Source organism: Phragmites australis, chromosome 4 (assembly GCF_958298935.1).
Source record: "Phragmites australis chromosome 4, lpPhrAust1.1, whole genome shotgun sequence".
In the NCBI taxonomy this organism is placed as follows: Eukaryota; Viridiplantae; Streptophyta; class Magnoliopsida; order Poales; family Poaceae; genus Phragmites; species Phragmites australis.
In genome coordinates this window covers 37,735,924-37,751,035 of record NC_084924.1, presented here as the reverse complement: position 1 = coordinate 37,751,035, position 15,112 = coordinate 37,735,924, and the positions used below count along the sequence as shown (strand labels likewise).

The window sequence follows — 15,112 nt, the reverse complement described above, 5'->3', positions numbered from 1 at the left end:
CGACGTTGCCAAAACTTTTATCACCGGACCATCCAGTGAGTTCAATAGCCTCTGGACAAAATGCTTCGGTGAGTGCAAACTTCTTTGCACCGTACTATCCGACGAGAATAATTTATCTGGGACTTCTCCAATTCAATCAAACTTTATCCTAACTACTGTGATTTCTTCATGTATTGCCTTTATGAGACCTACTAACATATATTCTTGACAAACATGTTATTTCCAATGATTATATTACCGTTAATCACTAAAATCACAATCATGACATAATAGGGTCATTTTTGCCACAATCTTCCCTTTTTGTGATTGGTGACAACACAACCAAAGCAAGAGGCAAATGATATCAATTAAGAAAATATATGATTTCAAAACTTCACAAGACCATACTCTTTGCTTGAATGCATGTAAGAAAAAATTATGATACCAATTGTGAGAACAAATGTATTTTTACCAACATTATATCTCTCTTTTTGCTACAATTTCCCTCAATATTATGCCCCCCTTCTCATTGTGGCTGCCACGCAAATAGTTCTTCCTTTTTCACCATTGTCATTATCTCCCTTGATTGATCTATGCAAGAGTTTCTTCACCTTTGTCGACTAGAGATGTATCCCCCTTTGTCAATAATCTACTCAAGATAGTTCTTACACATTGCATTGGTCTTAAAATTGTCTTCCTTTGTCAACGATCTCAAAATGGCTATAAACACATGTTGAACTCGAGGAAATACTTTAGAGAAAAAACTTTAGAATACTTCATCTGTGACTTTATGGAATGGCTCGACATAGAAGTCGTGGGTTGACATGAGCATGCGGTGGAAGAGAGAAACATACGAACTTTGGAAGTACAAGCAACAACAGGAGGAACTACGGCTGAAGTGTCAGGAGGAGGAGCACATGAGGAAGGCAACGGAGGAGCGTGCAGTAGTTGAAGCACGCGAAGCAGAGAGGGAAATGAAGCGGGAGAGGGTCTGTCGTGCTAAGGCAAAGGATCCCGATTCTCTAAGAAAAGGCAAATATCCTAGGTGCACTTAGTAGAGAGCATCTATTGTAATCCTACCTATTTTTATTCTCTAAGATATTTTAGGTTTAGCAGCGGCATATTATTAGGTTAATCTTTACGTATACCATACATGTTAATGTTTGTTATCGTCATCTTTTTATGGTTAAAGTTCATTCGTGCAATGACGATAAATCCTATGTCGCATGTAATATTGATCAGCATATGTAACCTTCGTGTCAGTTTATATTATAATTGTGTTTGACAACTATTATTATTCGACAAATTAGATTTTGTATTCTCCTAACGTTACTTCACTGAAAATTAACTCACATATTTTTGCATCAACTAAATAAAGAAATGTCGATAAAATGACATCAAATCAAAATTAAATATAGAATAAATCACTCTGTGATGTTGTTTGGATAACTATTTGCATAACTAGTATTTTTCACCGAATGAATGTGTAATATTTTTAAATTGTCATATACAAAAGTTATATTAAAAAAACAAGTATACATATGTATATTCCATTATATATTAATAAATATGTCGTTTATTCACCAGGAGAGACGGAAAAAAGTTCTCGCCCACTAAACAGGCGAGATGTTTTCCTCTCTAATTATTTTATGCTATGAGCACCAAGATCCACAAATTCTCCCTCGTTCAACGGACGATAGTAGCTTACGCATGCAATTTTTTCAAATAGCATGTATTTTGAAAATATTAATATATATATATATATATATGTATAATTCAGATTTGGACACGTTCAATTGTCTCCGCGAGCTGTGGCACACTGGCACCACCTTCTTCCATCGACTGACCGCGTCAGCCCACAACATAATCGTAAGCATAGCCCCACCATCAGCCCACCGACCGTCTCGTCCGCTAGGCTCGCATCCTGCCTCTGCTGTGCAAAACCCCTCCCGCCGCAACCGCAGCCGCGCAGCGCTGGGCGAGAACGCGTCAGCCTGGCTGGCGACACCGCACGGGGCCTGGCGTTCAACAGGCCGAAGTGCGCAGGCCTCGCGCACGAGGTGGGCTGAGAAGTGGACAGATCTCGCCGTCTCGAGTATGGTCTCTCTGCTGGTCCTCGCGCCGGCGCACGGGCAGGGCCGAGACATCGGATACGTTTGGTTGTTTAGCTTTGATCGGCTATAGCTCAGCTGGCAAACTGGCCCATTCTATGCCGTCCTTGCCTCGCCTCATCATTTGGTTGTTTCGTTTTGGATGGCAAGTCTCGGTGACCATAGCACAAACAGTTCACAGTTAGGGCATGTGCAGTAGTATAGATGGCTACTGTTTATAATACGATTTTATGCCATATATACATAATATAATAGGTAAGTTATTGTGTGAGTTGGTTGTAAGTAATCTAAATAATGTGTGAAAAGTTAGGATCATAAATAACAGATGACATCTATATAATGAAGAAAATATTGTGAATGATTATTCGATGTTTTAGATCGTTTGTTAATTAATAGACGATATTTTTTTGTCTTATTTCTTTTTTCCTCTACGTCAAATAAAATACTACTCCATCTGTCTCACAATATATGACAGTTTAGACTTGAGCACAAGTATTAAAGTGAAATATAAAATGACTATCTTACACTCCTTTATTGCACATTGATCTATTAGTAATAATGATATAACATTATTGAAAAATGAGATTTACATTAAAAAGGAGAAACTTAATAGGGAGGTAAAACTGAAAAATATAGGATAAAGTTACCTCGAAACCCTAAAATGTTATATATTTTGAACACCCTTGGTTTGGTTTGGTTCGGTTCCCTGGTCCTCTCGCGCGCGGCCCGCCGCGCCCCAGGCTGGCAGACGCCAATCCCCACCACAAGTCCACAACCACCGACGCCTGCACGACCCGGCGCCGGCGGTCTCCACGCCGTGCCGCCATGTGGCGAGGGTGAGTGGGTGCTCTAACGAACCAGGGGAGTAGAGGACCCGCCTGTCCACCGGATCTTCTGGAACTCTAGGATCCATGTCCTGTTTGGTCCAGCCTTTGAAGCGTGCACCACAATACGCTTCGTTGGTACAGGGTGTCATCCGAATAGTGAACGTGGGGTACGTGACAGGACAAGCGGAAAACACCCAACAAAATGGTACTGCTGCTGTTGATTGGAGCACGTATTTACTGCGTTTCAAGACTTCCAACACATAGAGCCGTAGGCTGTGTAGTTAACAACATTAGAGCAACTCTAAGAGGCTAATCAAATTTAACTGGTAATATTTATATTTAGATATCCACTTAAAAGATTTCTCTTTTATATTTCTATATACTCTAGCAGACGAGCTAAATTCCACTTTTTATATCTCATATACTACATTTTATTGGTAATGATGGTTTCTTGCAACGATTTTATTCTAACAGTATTTTTCTTCAACAACTATATTCCAATGACTAATTTTTTTAAATAGTTTTTCAACGGCTATATCTCCGCTCTATATATAAACAATTACCACATAAGCACATGCATTATAAGAATTTACAAGAACAGTTACCACACAAGCACACGCGTATAAGAGTATTTACCACATAAACACACACGTTGTAAGAGCATTTATCACATAAGCATATAGGTTGTAAGAACATTTATCATTAAAGCATACACGTTGTAAGAGCAGTAAGAGTAGTTATCACAAAAACACACATATTGTAAGAACAATTATCATACAAGTGCACACGTTGTAATAGTAGTTATTACAAAAATACACGTGTTGTAAGAGCAATTATCATACAAACACATACGTTGTAAGAGTGGTTACCACATAAGCAAATTTTTGAAATTTAAATTTATACCTTAAAATTTTAGTGAAATATTAAAATAGTCAAATTTGAAGAATTTTTATTTAAAATTTGTAAGAGATTTTTAGTAGGAACCATTTAAAATGTATTCTTTATTATTTATTCTATGAGTAAAAAAACCAGTGTGATTTTTAGATCATCAAATAGAATTATGAAATAAAATGGGAAAATAAATATAGGTGCACACATAGCTAGCTAGCTTTCTATGTTCCTCACGGTGCTGTCATCGGATAGCGAGCGGAGAGGCGATCGCCAAATTTGTCGAGCAAGCGGAGAGGTATGGTGAGCCTACAGGGATGGCCACTTGTTTGGCGAGTCTGCTGGATCCACTGTTCTTAGCCTTTTGGTCAGATTTACGGATAGCGAGCTGGTTACCGATGCTGCTGGAGATTCTCTTAAGTCGCCGGAGAGGAAAACCTCGGCCGCTAAACCATGAACTGAAAGCTTTCGAGAATCCAGTCACATGGGGACGTTTGGCAAGAATTCTCGGAGGCTTCTTTTTTCAGAAACAAGAGAATTTCTGTCAAGCGAATAGTTTGATTTTTATTCTTGCAAACAAACAAGGGACCTGTTTCTGTTTTTTACTAGCAATAGAATCACTCGAAAATGAAGTTTCTTACTTATAATCACCTTCCTTTCTTATATAGATCCATTTGGTAGTGTTCCGAATTTTTTCAGAAACATTTTAGATTTGATTTTATTAGGATGCATAAACCAATCAATTCATCTAAAAACCTAAACTAAATAGACAAAGATATATAATTCACTTATACTTCAACACTCCTCATCACATGGAGACTCCCTTAAGTCTCAGACGTGGATATAGGTTGCACCCGCTAGGACTCGAACTCGAGAGCTCTAGCTCTTATACCATATTGAGTTGTATGCATAAACAGTTTATTTAAAAAACTAAGCTGGTGGAGGAAAGATAAGCAATTAACTTATACTTCACCATATTTTTTTTTCTAAAAACGTTTGTATAGTGAATCATAATCACTTCTAAAATAGTTTGGCAAGATGTTGAATTTAATTTCTTAAAAGAGAGAATTATGATGTAATTAACCAATTTATCCTTATCAGTTCAACAAAAATGGGCATCCATCATGCTTACCAATATACTAAATGCATTATGTCGCTCTGCAGTGGCAGAACTACTTGCCCTTCACCTTATCAACAGTCACGATATCTAATGCACATTTCACAATTACATATGCAGGCTTTCAACAATTTCATACTTCTAATTAATGTACATTTCACAGTGCTAATTATCCATATGATACTCTTATAATCTACAACAGTTACTGCACATTTTACAGTTACATATGTGTTTTACAACAGCTGTATAATATACATTTCGCTATGCTAATTATCCATACATTCAGCATATCTGGCTGTTGACCGGTTGCCACTCTACAACATACAATATCTACAGCATCTAATGAGGCAATACAAAGACAGCTAACACTGACCACCTGAACTAATCACTATATTGAAACTTGCAATGAAAATAAGGAGACCAAACTAATTGCCAAAATCGTCGAGCGCGGAGAAGCCCTGATCCTCGACCGCGGTGAGGAGGGCATCCGCGGCGACGAACAGGTCATCGGCGGCGGGGCGCGTGAGTCAACGTCAAGAGCCTGGGAGATGAGCTGCTTGCAGCCCTCAAGGTCACGTGCCGTCAGGAGCTTCTCGGTGACAACCATCCATCACTCCGCCTCCCGCTGCATGACGATAACAGGATCCATAGGGCACTCACCATGGGGGGGCACAAAGTCACCAGGGTAGGTCAGGGGTTTGACTGGGGGTAGGGGGAGATGGGATCGAGGCCTTGTGGTGTCGTTGATGATGGGTTCGTGGGCAGCAGGACGAGGGAGGTAGCGATCTGGCCGCGATGGTAGGTGATGATGAAGATCGCCTGACTTTGCTGCTCGTTACTGATGCGTGGAGCCAGGCTCACATGTTAGTGATGAAGTCACGATAACCCTAAAGTTAGGGGATCTCGATCCGGTAGGTGAGAGGGAGAGCAGATATAGAGAGGTGATGGGCGAAGGACGGAACTGGCCGGGTGAGATATTTTAACCAGAGGTAGACGTAAGTAATTACACACAAGCTTGGAAGGGAGGTGCTGAACAACTCACCCATTTTGGCAGTGAACCTGAGTTTGAGCCGATTCACGAACACACACTAAAAAGGAATCAATTCAGTCAGTCTCAAAGTGAATCGGTCCGTTTTTTGCGCTTGGGACCGATTCTCACTAAAACCAAATCGTTTCTTATGTCCAAACTGGCAATACAATGTCCAAGAATTGAATTTACTGAAATTAACTAAATAATTACACAAATTAATTCTGATTTATCGTAGAAACGATTTTACAGAATTCAAATTCGAAACTTCTAAGAGATTACAAAACCGTAGAAACCGTGTTATAGTATAAAAAGCTTAAGGTGGTATCGTGCCTAAAGTACTAGACCACTTGCAGACCCATTTAGGCCAACTCGAGCGGTTGCTTTATCCTGGCGTTATCCAGTGCTACAGGAGATTTGCTGACTGCCTCAGGCCGCAACGCAGCTCCAGCAGCTACTGCATTTTGGCTTTTTCACTGCTACAGTGTTGCCGATTGGATACGGGAGGAAGCAAATTTGCGGATGGATAGGGTGTCTGTATCACTGTTGACTGCGTATGCACGTGGATTCGAGGGGAGGAGGAGAGTAATGTAAGATAGAAAATAAGGTAGCTGTTGGAAATAAAAAAAATAAGGGATACTGTAATAGTGTTAGAGGATGCTGTAATAGTGTTATAGAGGACGAAATTTTAAAGTATCTGCTGGAGATAATCTTAATCAGCACAGTCCTCATCAAGCCACACATGACGAAGTATCTGTCACCTAGTACACATGAAGGTCAAAGTTCTTAGCTTGACACCGGAATAGTAACACTACACACGAGCGGCACCGTTTTCTGGTAAGACATTTCTCAATGCTTTAATATGGCTAATTTTTTAATATTAATTAGGTGTGCTAAGAAAAAAAATGATATGGTAAATTGTTTAAAAGAAGAAAGATTAGACTTGTTTCTTATAAAAGAAATTAGCTTTTTAATAATCTCGAATGATTTTGAGAAAATAAATTATTTTAAAAAACTTTAAGAAATAAGTAACAAATATGTATATATTGGAAGCTATCCTCTCCTCTCTAAAATATTAGGTATGAAATAAAGTATTAGAAGTGGCTAAAAACCTACGTCGCTCCATTAACCAATGGCCCGATTATTTCGAAGAAAACATCAATCAAATATTTTTGACCAATCTCATTCCAAATCCAGGTCAAACCTAGGCAATAAAATTGCTAATCCCATTCTAATCTACTCCTCCTTTCCACAAGCTGCTTAGCGCTGTATCTCTGGCTCTGCACCGGTCGGCACACGCCCACGTCAGAGGCCCGACCGGACACCACGGCGCACGCCGCAAGCCGCGCGGCCGCGGCCATGGGCGCCGCGGCCTTCGACTTCGAGCACAAGAGGTGAAGTACCATTATACCATACCTTACTCTCCTCCAAATCAAATCCATGCAGCAGCCAAGCCGAGGCTGCGCGCGACATCGTCGTGCCGCGCGCCACGTGCTCCGCGCTCTCGCACCGATGCGAAAAGAGTTCTTTTTTTCTCGCTCCACCCCTTCCCCAATCTGCGCTGCTTCTTCTTCTTCTTCGATTCCTCTTCTTCGCTTCGCGCCTGGGCCTCCCTCGGGTGCCGTGGCAGCGGGGTGCAATTAACGCCAGCGCGCGGCTCCACCCGATCTTGCCGCGATCCGTTGCAATCCCGGATTCCATTTTCCAGAATTTCCCATTCCATGTGCGTGGATCTCGGGACGCGGGCTAGGGTTTATGGCTTTGGTCAATCCATGGCGTGCGGTGCCGAAGTCGCACTGTCGCTTCTTATTTAATGCGCGCTGATCCCCATGGACGCCGAGTCCCGGTAAAACCCAAAAAAAGGCGCCTCCTTTGCCCACTTTGGCTGCCTCCTCTTCTCGTCTCTCGTTTGGTGTTTTGTTCCTTGTTTTGGTATTGATTACTAGGTTTGATTAGCGGGGGCTAATGCCGTGGTCGGGGTTGCCTCGGGGCGTTGTGGTTGATGGTGAGGTTTGGCGCAGGGACGCGTATGGATTCGCGGTGCGGCCGCAGCATCTGCAGCGTTTCCGCGAGTACGCCAAGATTTATATGGTAAATTTACCAGAGTGGAAATGTTATGTTTCTTGTTTGTTTCGGGAAAGTTTTGATTTTCTTTTTGGTGGGGTTTGTTAGGATGAGGAGGAGGAGAGGGCGCACAGGTGGAGGGACTTCTTGGACAGGTTGGCTGAGTCCGCGGATGTGCCCAGCACACCCAGCATTTTGCGGTCCGAAGATGGTGCTGCTGCCAGAGATGGTGATGCAGGAGCTGGAAAGACAAAAAAGAACAAAGGCAGTGGGACACATTGTGTTGAAGAAGAAAATGAGGAGGAGGAAGCTGAGAATGAAGAAGATAACAACAAATTAGAAGACATGAAGGAAGCTGATGCCACCGATGAATCACGAGAAGCAAATGGTGAGTCGGAAGATCTTAAAGATGTAACTGACAACTTGGACATGCTGAAAGAGAAGACTAGTAGTAACTCTGAAGAATCAATCGAAGTCTCAGAGGAATTGAAAGAAGTGAATGGGGACTCTGAAGAATTAAAAGATTTGAGTGGAGGCTCCGAAGAATTGGGAGAAGTGAATCACGACAACTTAGAAAAGTTGGAAGAACTTTCCTTGGATAAGGGGTTGTTGGATGAACTAAAGCCCATAAAAGTTGAGTCTTGTAGGCGGGTGCGGGCATCGCTTAGCATCATTGAGAAAATGATGAGCTATCGGGTGGCGAAGAGAGATAATGGTGCAAATGACATTCATGGAAAGGGTGCAACACAGCTTGCTTCTATTGAAGAGGAAGGACGGACTGCAGAAGCGAGTCATGAAGGGGATCCAGGTGAGGAGTCTTATGTTGCGGATAAGGCGGAGCATGGACAAGAGGCACCTGGTGATTCTACAAGTACTCAATTGGAGGGAAGCAATGGTGGGTCTTATTTTCCTTGGAGAGAGGAGCTTGAGAGCTTGGTTCGTGGAGGTGTGCCAACAGTTCTTAGAGGAGAGGTGCAGCTGCAAACAGATTTGGAACCTGCTGTTGTCTGCTTTGTGTGTGAGATTTGATGCCTTTACACTTACATGTGGTTGACTTCCCTGCAGATATGGCAAGCATTTGTGGGTGCTGGTACTCGGAAAATTACTGGGTACTACAACAAACTGCTTGATGAAGGGACTGTAAAATCGGATGAAAAGGACCTTGAGGGCCCTGTGCTGAACGAACAGACTAGTGCACCGAGAAAGCTTCCAAAGCCTGAGAAGTGGAAAGGACAGATAGAGAAGGTTGTTCTTTGAAACAGTTTGAATTGAGAGGAAGTATGCCATGGTTAACAAGCTCTAGTGATTTGTCTGTTGCCATTACAGGATTTGCCACGGACATTTCCAGGACACCCTGCATTAGATGAGGATGGGAGAAGTGCTCTGAGGCGGTTATTAACAGCATATGCAAGGCATAATCCATCAGTTGGGTACTGCCAGGTAAATTGATGCCCATTGAAGAATTTTGAATTTTATCTAGCCTCTTGTAAGCCTAAGTCTGTAAAACTAAAGACTGTAATCCATGCTTACTGGTCCATGTAAACTATGAAAAGCAATACTTCTATATTGTTAGGTCTGATGAGCATTTATGCAAAATTGTAATCTGTGGCCTTATAAATAGGATTGTGATATGTGATAAAGAGCTATGACAAGTCGCCACTTTTCAATAATTAGTCCTGAACTTCTGATGAGCAAAACAATTTTTAGACCTTATACATATGGTAACTTCAGAAGAGATTTACAAAAGGTAAAACCAATGAAGTTCATCTCTAACGTACAGAATTTGATTACTAGCTAGCTTACCAGGTCGGCAGAATTACCAAATGTACAATGCAGTCTAGCGTTACATTTATCTTGCTTTCCACACACCTCACAGTATTAATCCGGTTTCTGAAACAAGCACTATAACCAAAGTACCTTTTATCTTATATCTTCATTTATTTCTCTCGCAGGCCATGAACTTTTTTGCTGGTTTATTTTTGTTGTTCATGCCTGAAGAAAATGCATTTTGGTATGTCTGCATTATATGCGCCTTGTATCTAGAAAAAAAAAAACTTATTGGCCTTTTTGTAGTACAAGACTGCATGGTGTCTCCATTGTCACTTGCCTTTGAATTTCAGGGCTCTGGTAGGAGTTATTGATGATTACTTTGATGGTTACTACACTGAAGAAATGATTGAATCTCAGGTACTGTTGAATTCGTGAATCATTATACATGCCTTGTTTCCTTTGAACATTTAGATTCTGATGCTGCTCAATTCACAGGTTGACCAGCTCGTTCTTGACGAGGTTGTACGAGAAAGATTCCCTAAATTGGGTATGCATTCCAATTATATTACTGATATATATTCATCTTTGTTACGTTCTCAGTATATTAAAAAAAATCAAGCATATGGTTTGTGTGCTTATTGCTATTTTTTTAAGACACAGTGTATCAAAGTATCTACACTTAAAATTTCTACCATTGAAAGAGTTTTTTTATGGTTATTTCTTTTCACTTACATCAATTGCAACTCTCTTCAGCCAAACATATGGATTTCTTGGGAGTTCAGGTGGCATGGGTGACCGGACCATGGTTTCTTTCAATTTTCATCAATATGCTTCCATGGGAAAGTGGTCAGGTTTTATACAGTTTCTTGGTGCTTTCATTATGATATATCGTATAATTTTTTTTTTCAGTAGTTCACTGTTGTAAGATTCGGTGATATCCCCTTATAGCCGACTAACATTTTTACTAATAGGATATGGAAAATCCATACTCTTATTTTTTTTATAGGTTGCATATTCTGTGTCCTATGTGTGTGTTCCAACAGATCAATCTTTTAATGATATATGATTAAAACTTCCCCTCTCTTGTAGTGCTTCGTGTTTGGGATGTCACCCTTTTTGAAGGAAATCGTACAATGTTGTTCCGAACGACGTTTGCTTTGCTGGATTTATATGGTATTATCCCTCTTTTGATGCTAGCTCTGTTTATTAACGTCTAAAAAACGTTAATATGTCCTTTATTAATTCTTTTTAACCATTTTTTTTATGTGCAACCAACATTATTGTCTTCATATGTTAATTTGTAGGGCCTGCACTGGTAACCACAAAAGATGCTGGAGATGCAATTACATTACTGCAGTCTCTTGCTGGCTCTACTTTTGACAGCAGCCAGCTTGTATTGACAGCTAGTATGGGCTTTCAATCAGTCAGAGAAATGGTATTGCAAGAGTTAAGGAAAAAGCACAGGCCTGAAATCATAACTGCAATGGAGGAAAGATCAAAAGATCGTAGTTCCTGGAAAGATAAGAAGGGCTTAGCAACCAAACTATATAGCTTTAAACATGACCCTTCATCTGTGTGCCGACAAGTTAATTCCAAGGAAGGGGCAGATGGTTTGCAAGTGAATGGGGAGACCGGATCAGCAAATCTTGACACCTACCTTAGTACTAGTTCTGTACTAGAGAATGATTTGGAAGAGGGTGTTGATCTTCAAGATCAGGTAAGAACTCTGATGCTATCTATCTTTCGGACGTGCTAATCTTTTCTATAAAAGAAATGGAAAATATTGTACTTATTATTTGTGTGCAAATATATGGTTTAAACTGATGGTTAAAATCTGGTGATGTATAATGGTTCCATGTCAATATCATGATCTTTTTTTTCTTTTGTAGAACCGAATGGTTCTTTTCATATTGTTTATATTTTTTCGCTTAGAATCGTATCCTGACATATTTTTACAACCCAAGTATTCGAACATTCTTTTCTTATGTTTACATGATGAATTCTACACACGTGCAATGTTCATGCAGATAACATGGCTGAAGGTTGAACTGTGCAAGCTGCTCGAGGAGAAAAGATCTGCTGACCTCAGGTTTTTTTTCTTTTTGTTTGGGACATATTTGTGTCCGTATGAGTTAAGACTAGCAACTTGCGCTCAATTTAAGTATTCAGCTCTGGATACAATAACTTAAATAATATTGCTTGGTTCAGTAGATTTAACATATCCAAAAATTGCGTCTTTGGTTTGAACACAATTATGCCTATTGACGCTCTTCATACCATATTTGAGTCTACTGTTTATCTTCTGGAACAAAGGAAAGATTAGAAGGAACATGCCCGCTGTATCTCCTTCACATCTTCATGACACCTCATGATTTTTTTCTTAAGTGACTAAATTCATCTTTTTTCCTGTTCCTGGGTTTCATGACACATCTAGTTAAAATTATTTGTAAGTTGAATCATATGAATTATTTTTGTGTTGTGGCACTTTGTTAATTTGGCCCATTAATATATGCCCATAAAGCTAATATTTCTTTATATTTTCAGAGGCGAAGAGCTGGAAACGGCTTTAATGGAGATGGTCAAGCAGGACAATAGAAGAATGTTGAGTGCTAAGGTATGATGGTATCTGGAATCACTTCCTTTTCTCCTCTCAGTTTATGGTTTTATGATAATAGAATATCCTTGAACTATTATATGTTTTTGAATTCTTTGAGCAAAACATTCACTTTATTTCCAGACGATAATTTACTTTTAGAGTTTTAGTCCTTGAATCCCCCTTTTGGTCAAATAATTTTCTATATACATTCTTGACTTAGAAAGGCCTCACAGGTTGAGAAATTGGAGGCAGAGGTATCTGAACTGCGAAAAGCTTTTGCTGACAAGCAAGAGCAAGAGCAAGCAATGCTTCAGGTGTTGTCTTACTGCCTACATTCTGTGGCTATAATCTGTTGGTTCTTAAGCATCATATTACATGATCCTCTCAAGTCCATTGGACCATCTGGTTGTCTAAAAATATCCACACATTAACTTGCCTGTACAGATCTTGTTAAGAATGGAGCAAGAACAGAAAGTGACAGAAGATGCCCGCATAGCCGCTGAGCGAGATGCTGCTGAACAAAAATATGCTGCTCACGTGCTCCAGGTTAATTCTTGGAGGAACTTTACTATCAATATTCTAAAACTGCTACTTTCTTACTGGTCTACTTGCACAATTTGTTATGTCAGAAGGCAGATGCCTAACTTTTCCATACCTTTTGTGTGCAGGAGAACTATAAAGCAGCAATGGCAGCACTTTCACAAATGGAGAAGAGAGCTATAATGGCAGAAACAATGCTGGAGGCTACAAAGCAGTACCAGGCTGGGCAGGTTAAAGCCAACCAATCTTTCACTTCAAGGTATGTTGTGGTTCTACACCTTCACAGTACCTGCGTCACTTAGGAGCTATGATCAAAAGCCTATTATTTTTCACGCTGGGCATGACTAATTTGCTTTTGATGCACGTGTCTCACTGTCTATTGCTTCAGTTGGTTTATATTCCTCTTCCGTTACCCCCCCCCCCTCTATCAGACCTAGTGGTTTTTTTTGCTACCAAACATATAGACATTTTCACTTTTCTTTACCTTTGAATACTATCTTCATATGGTAATACTTCATTTACTTGGTATTTCTGTAGTTCACCACGTGCAGACAATGTCCTTGGGAAGACGAATCAAGAGCCAAATCAAGATGCACCTAGCAGGAGAATAGGCCTGCTTTCTAGGGGACTTGGATGGCTAGACAAGAGCAAGGTGCGTCCATAAAGTCAAAGTTTAACAAAATAACATTGAGTTAGTGACATGTGGTACCAGGCCCCACTTGTCATTGCCACATACTTTTCTTTTGCAAGCTTTGATTCTTTTTCGGCTATGTTGTCGATTTTCCTAAAATACTTAATGTGCTAGGACATAATAGCTGATGTGTCCCTACTGAAGCAACATCCTCTTTATATAATATTTGAAAAAGAAAACATAAAATAAAGAGCATTATTCATCTTTATAAGAAAGGGAACACAATCTTTCTAGTTGCTCTAGAAAAATTGTACAAAGTTGAGCGCAACTAGAAAAATTGTACAAAGTTGAGGAGCTGTTGGTTCACTATTTTAGCAGGTTAGGCAGAATTCAACTGAAACAGCTGAAGGCTAAACTCGTCAAGAACCTGGGAGAAAATTGTAGCTCCTATCAAGATCTCAATTGTTCATTAATGGCTGGATTGTCTGATCTCCAGAACAATGAGTTCAAACCATCATGGATGCTTCCTCCGTGGTAAGATTCAACTGGCATTTTCCATGAAGTTTGCAGGAAGTGTACTTGTATCATATTGAGTTCAGTTGTCAGATAAAGCTCTCTTGGTAGGTCTGAAAACTTGTTGTAAGGCATCTGTGTAAATTTTTCTTCTTCTATTAGTTTCATTAAGATTGTCCATAGTGTTCCAAGTAGGAGAGAACAGAACACAACTTCCCATACACATGAAGAAAAAAAAAAAATCCTTGTTAGATTAGCTTACGACAGCATTGAGTTGTACTGGAGAAGGGCATGCTTTATTTCTCTTCGGAAAGAGTTGTCAAAACCACTGTAAAGAAATGATCTTTCAGTGTATTCTTGTTCTATTGCTACGGGTGGCTTGCAACATGTTCTTGACATATCGTATGTACAAAGATCATTGTATCATATGGTGAGGTATTCTGGAAAGCTGATTGTCGTCAGAGGTTCCTCACAATGTTATTCAAAATAATTTTGGAAATGTCACGTCATTTTCCTCCCTAAACCTGTGTGCCATCATGCGTGAATGCCCGTTAACACCCTTGTTTCTGTCAGCACATTAAGACGAATGTTACATATTAGATAATAAGGTCTTCCTGGCTTTCAGGTTATGTCCGAACTTTAGATTAATTTGTACTTACTGATTGCATCATAATACTCTCTTTAGACCTAAATCTAAACCTATATCAAAACTAACTCTAAATCTATTCTGAATCCAACTCTAAACCTACTCCAATTTATACTAGCTTACAAATAGAATAAGACTAATAGTTTTGAAATTAATTATTCCGAATCTTACAAGAAAATTAATTATGCTGAAACATAATAGGAAACTAATTCTTTTCTTCCCTTAATACTTTTCTGCGCCTTTGGTAGGTGATCCCAAATCCGGAATCCCTATCATTTCTCTCCTACCCAACAAGCAGCTCGTCCTCGAGCTGATAAGATGGATAAGCCTGCTGGAAGGACTGTAATGGCTCCCAAGTTGCTTCAATTGCAGAAGAACCTTGCTAACGAACCAGAATTTCGAT

At 40.0% G+C, this 15,112-nt stretch overlaps 1 protein-coding gene across 5 annotated transcripts; it reads left to right on the top strand.

Annotated features, from left to right (window-relative positions):
• Positions 1–7,205: 7,205 nt before the first annotated feature.
• LOC133916361 (uncharacterized) lies at positions 7,206–14,524 on the top strand. Of its 5 annotated transcripts, none has more exons than XM_062359999.1 (18): positions 7,206–7,343; positions 7,971–8,040; positions 8,122–8,985; positions 9,079–9,258; positions 9,340–9,453; positions 9,966–10,024; positions 10,134–10,200; positions 10,279–10,330; positions 10,537–10,629; positions 10,873–10,956; positions 11,088–11,500; positions 11,811–11,872; positions 12,328–12,397; positions 12,613–12,693; positions 12,824–12,925; positions 13,048–13,178; positions 13,457–13,571; positions 13,926–14,524. In XM_062359999.1, exons 1-18 carry the CDS (start codon positions 7,309–7,311, stop codon positions 13,962–13,964), a joined length of 2,631 nt encoding a protein of 876 aa, XP_062215983.1. In that variant the 5' UTR covers positions 7,206–7,308; the 3' UTR covers positions 13,965–14,524. The 5 variants fall into 5 exon arrangements, with proteins under 5 accessions (XP_062215983.1, XP_062215984.1, XP_062215985.1 ...); XM_062360001.1 differs by lacking the exon at positions 7,206–7,343 and adding an exon at positions 7,371–7,795; XM_062360000.1 differs by lacking the exon at positions 9,966–10,024 and having other exon boundaries at positions 10,087–10,200.
• The last annotated feature ends 588 nt before the right edge of the window (positions 14,525–15,112 follow it).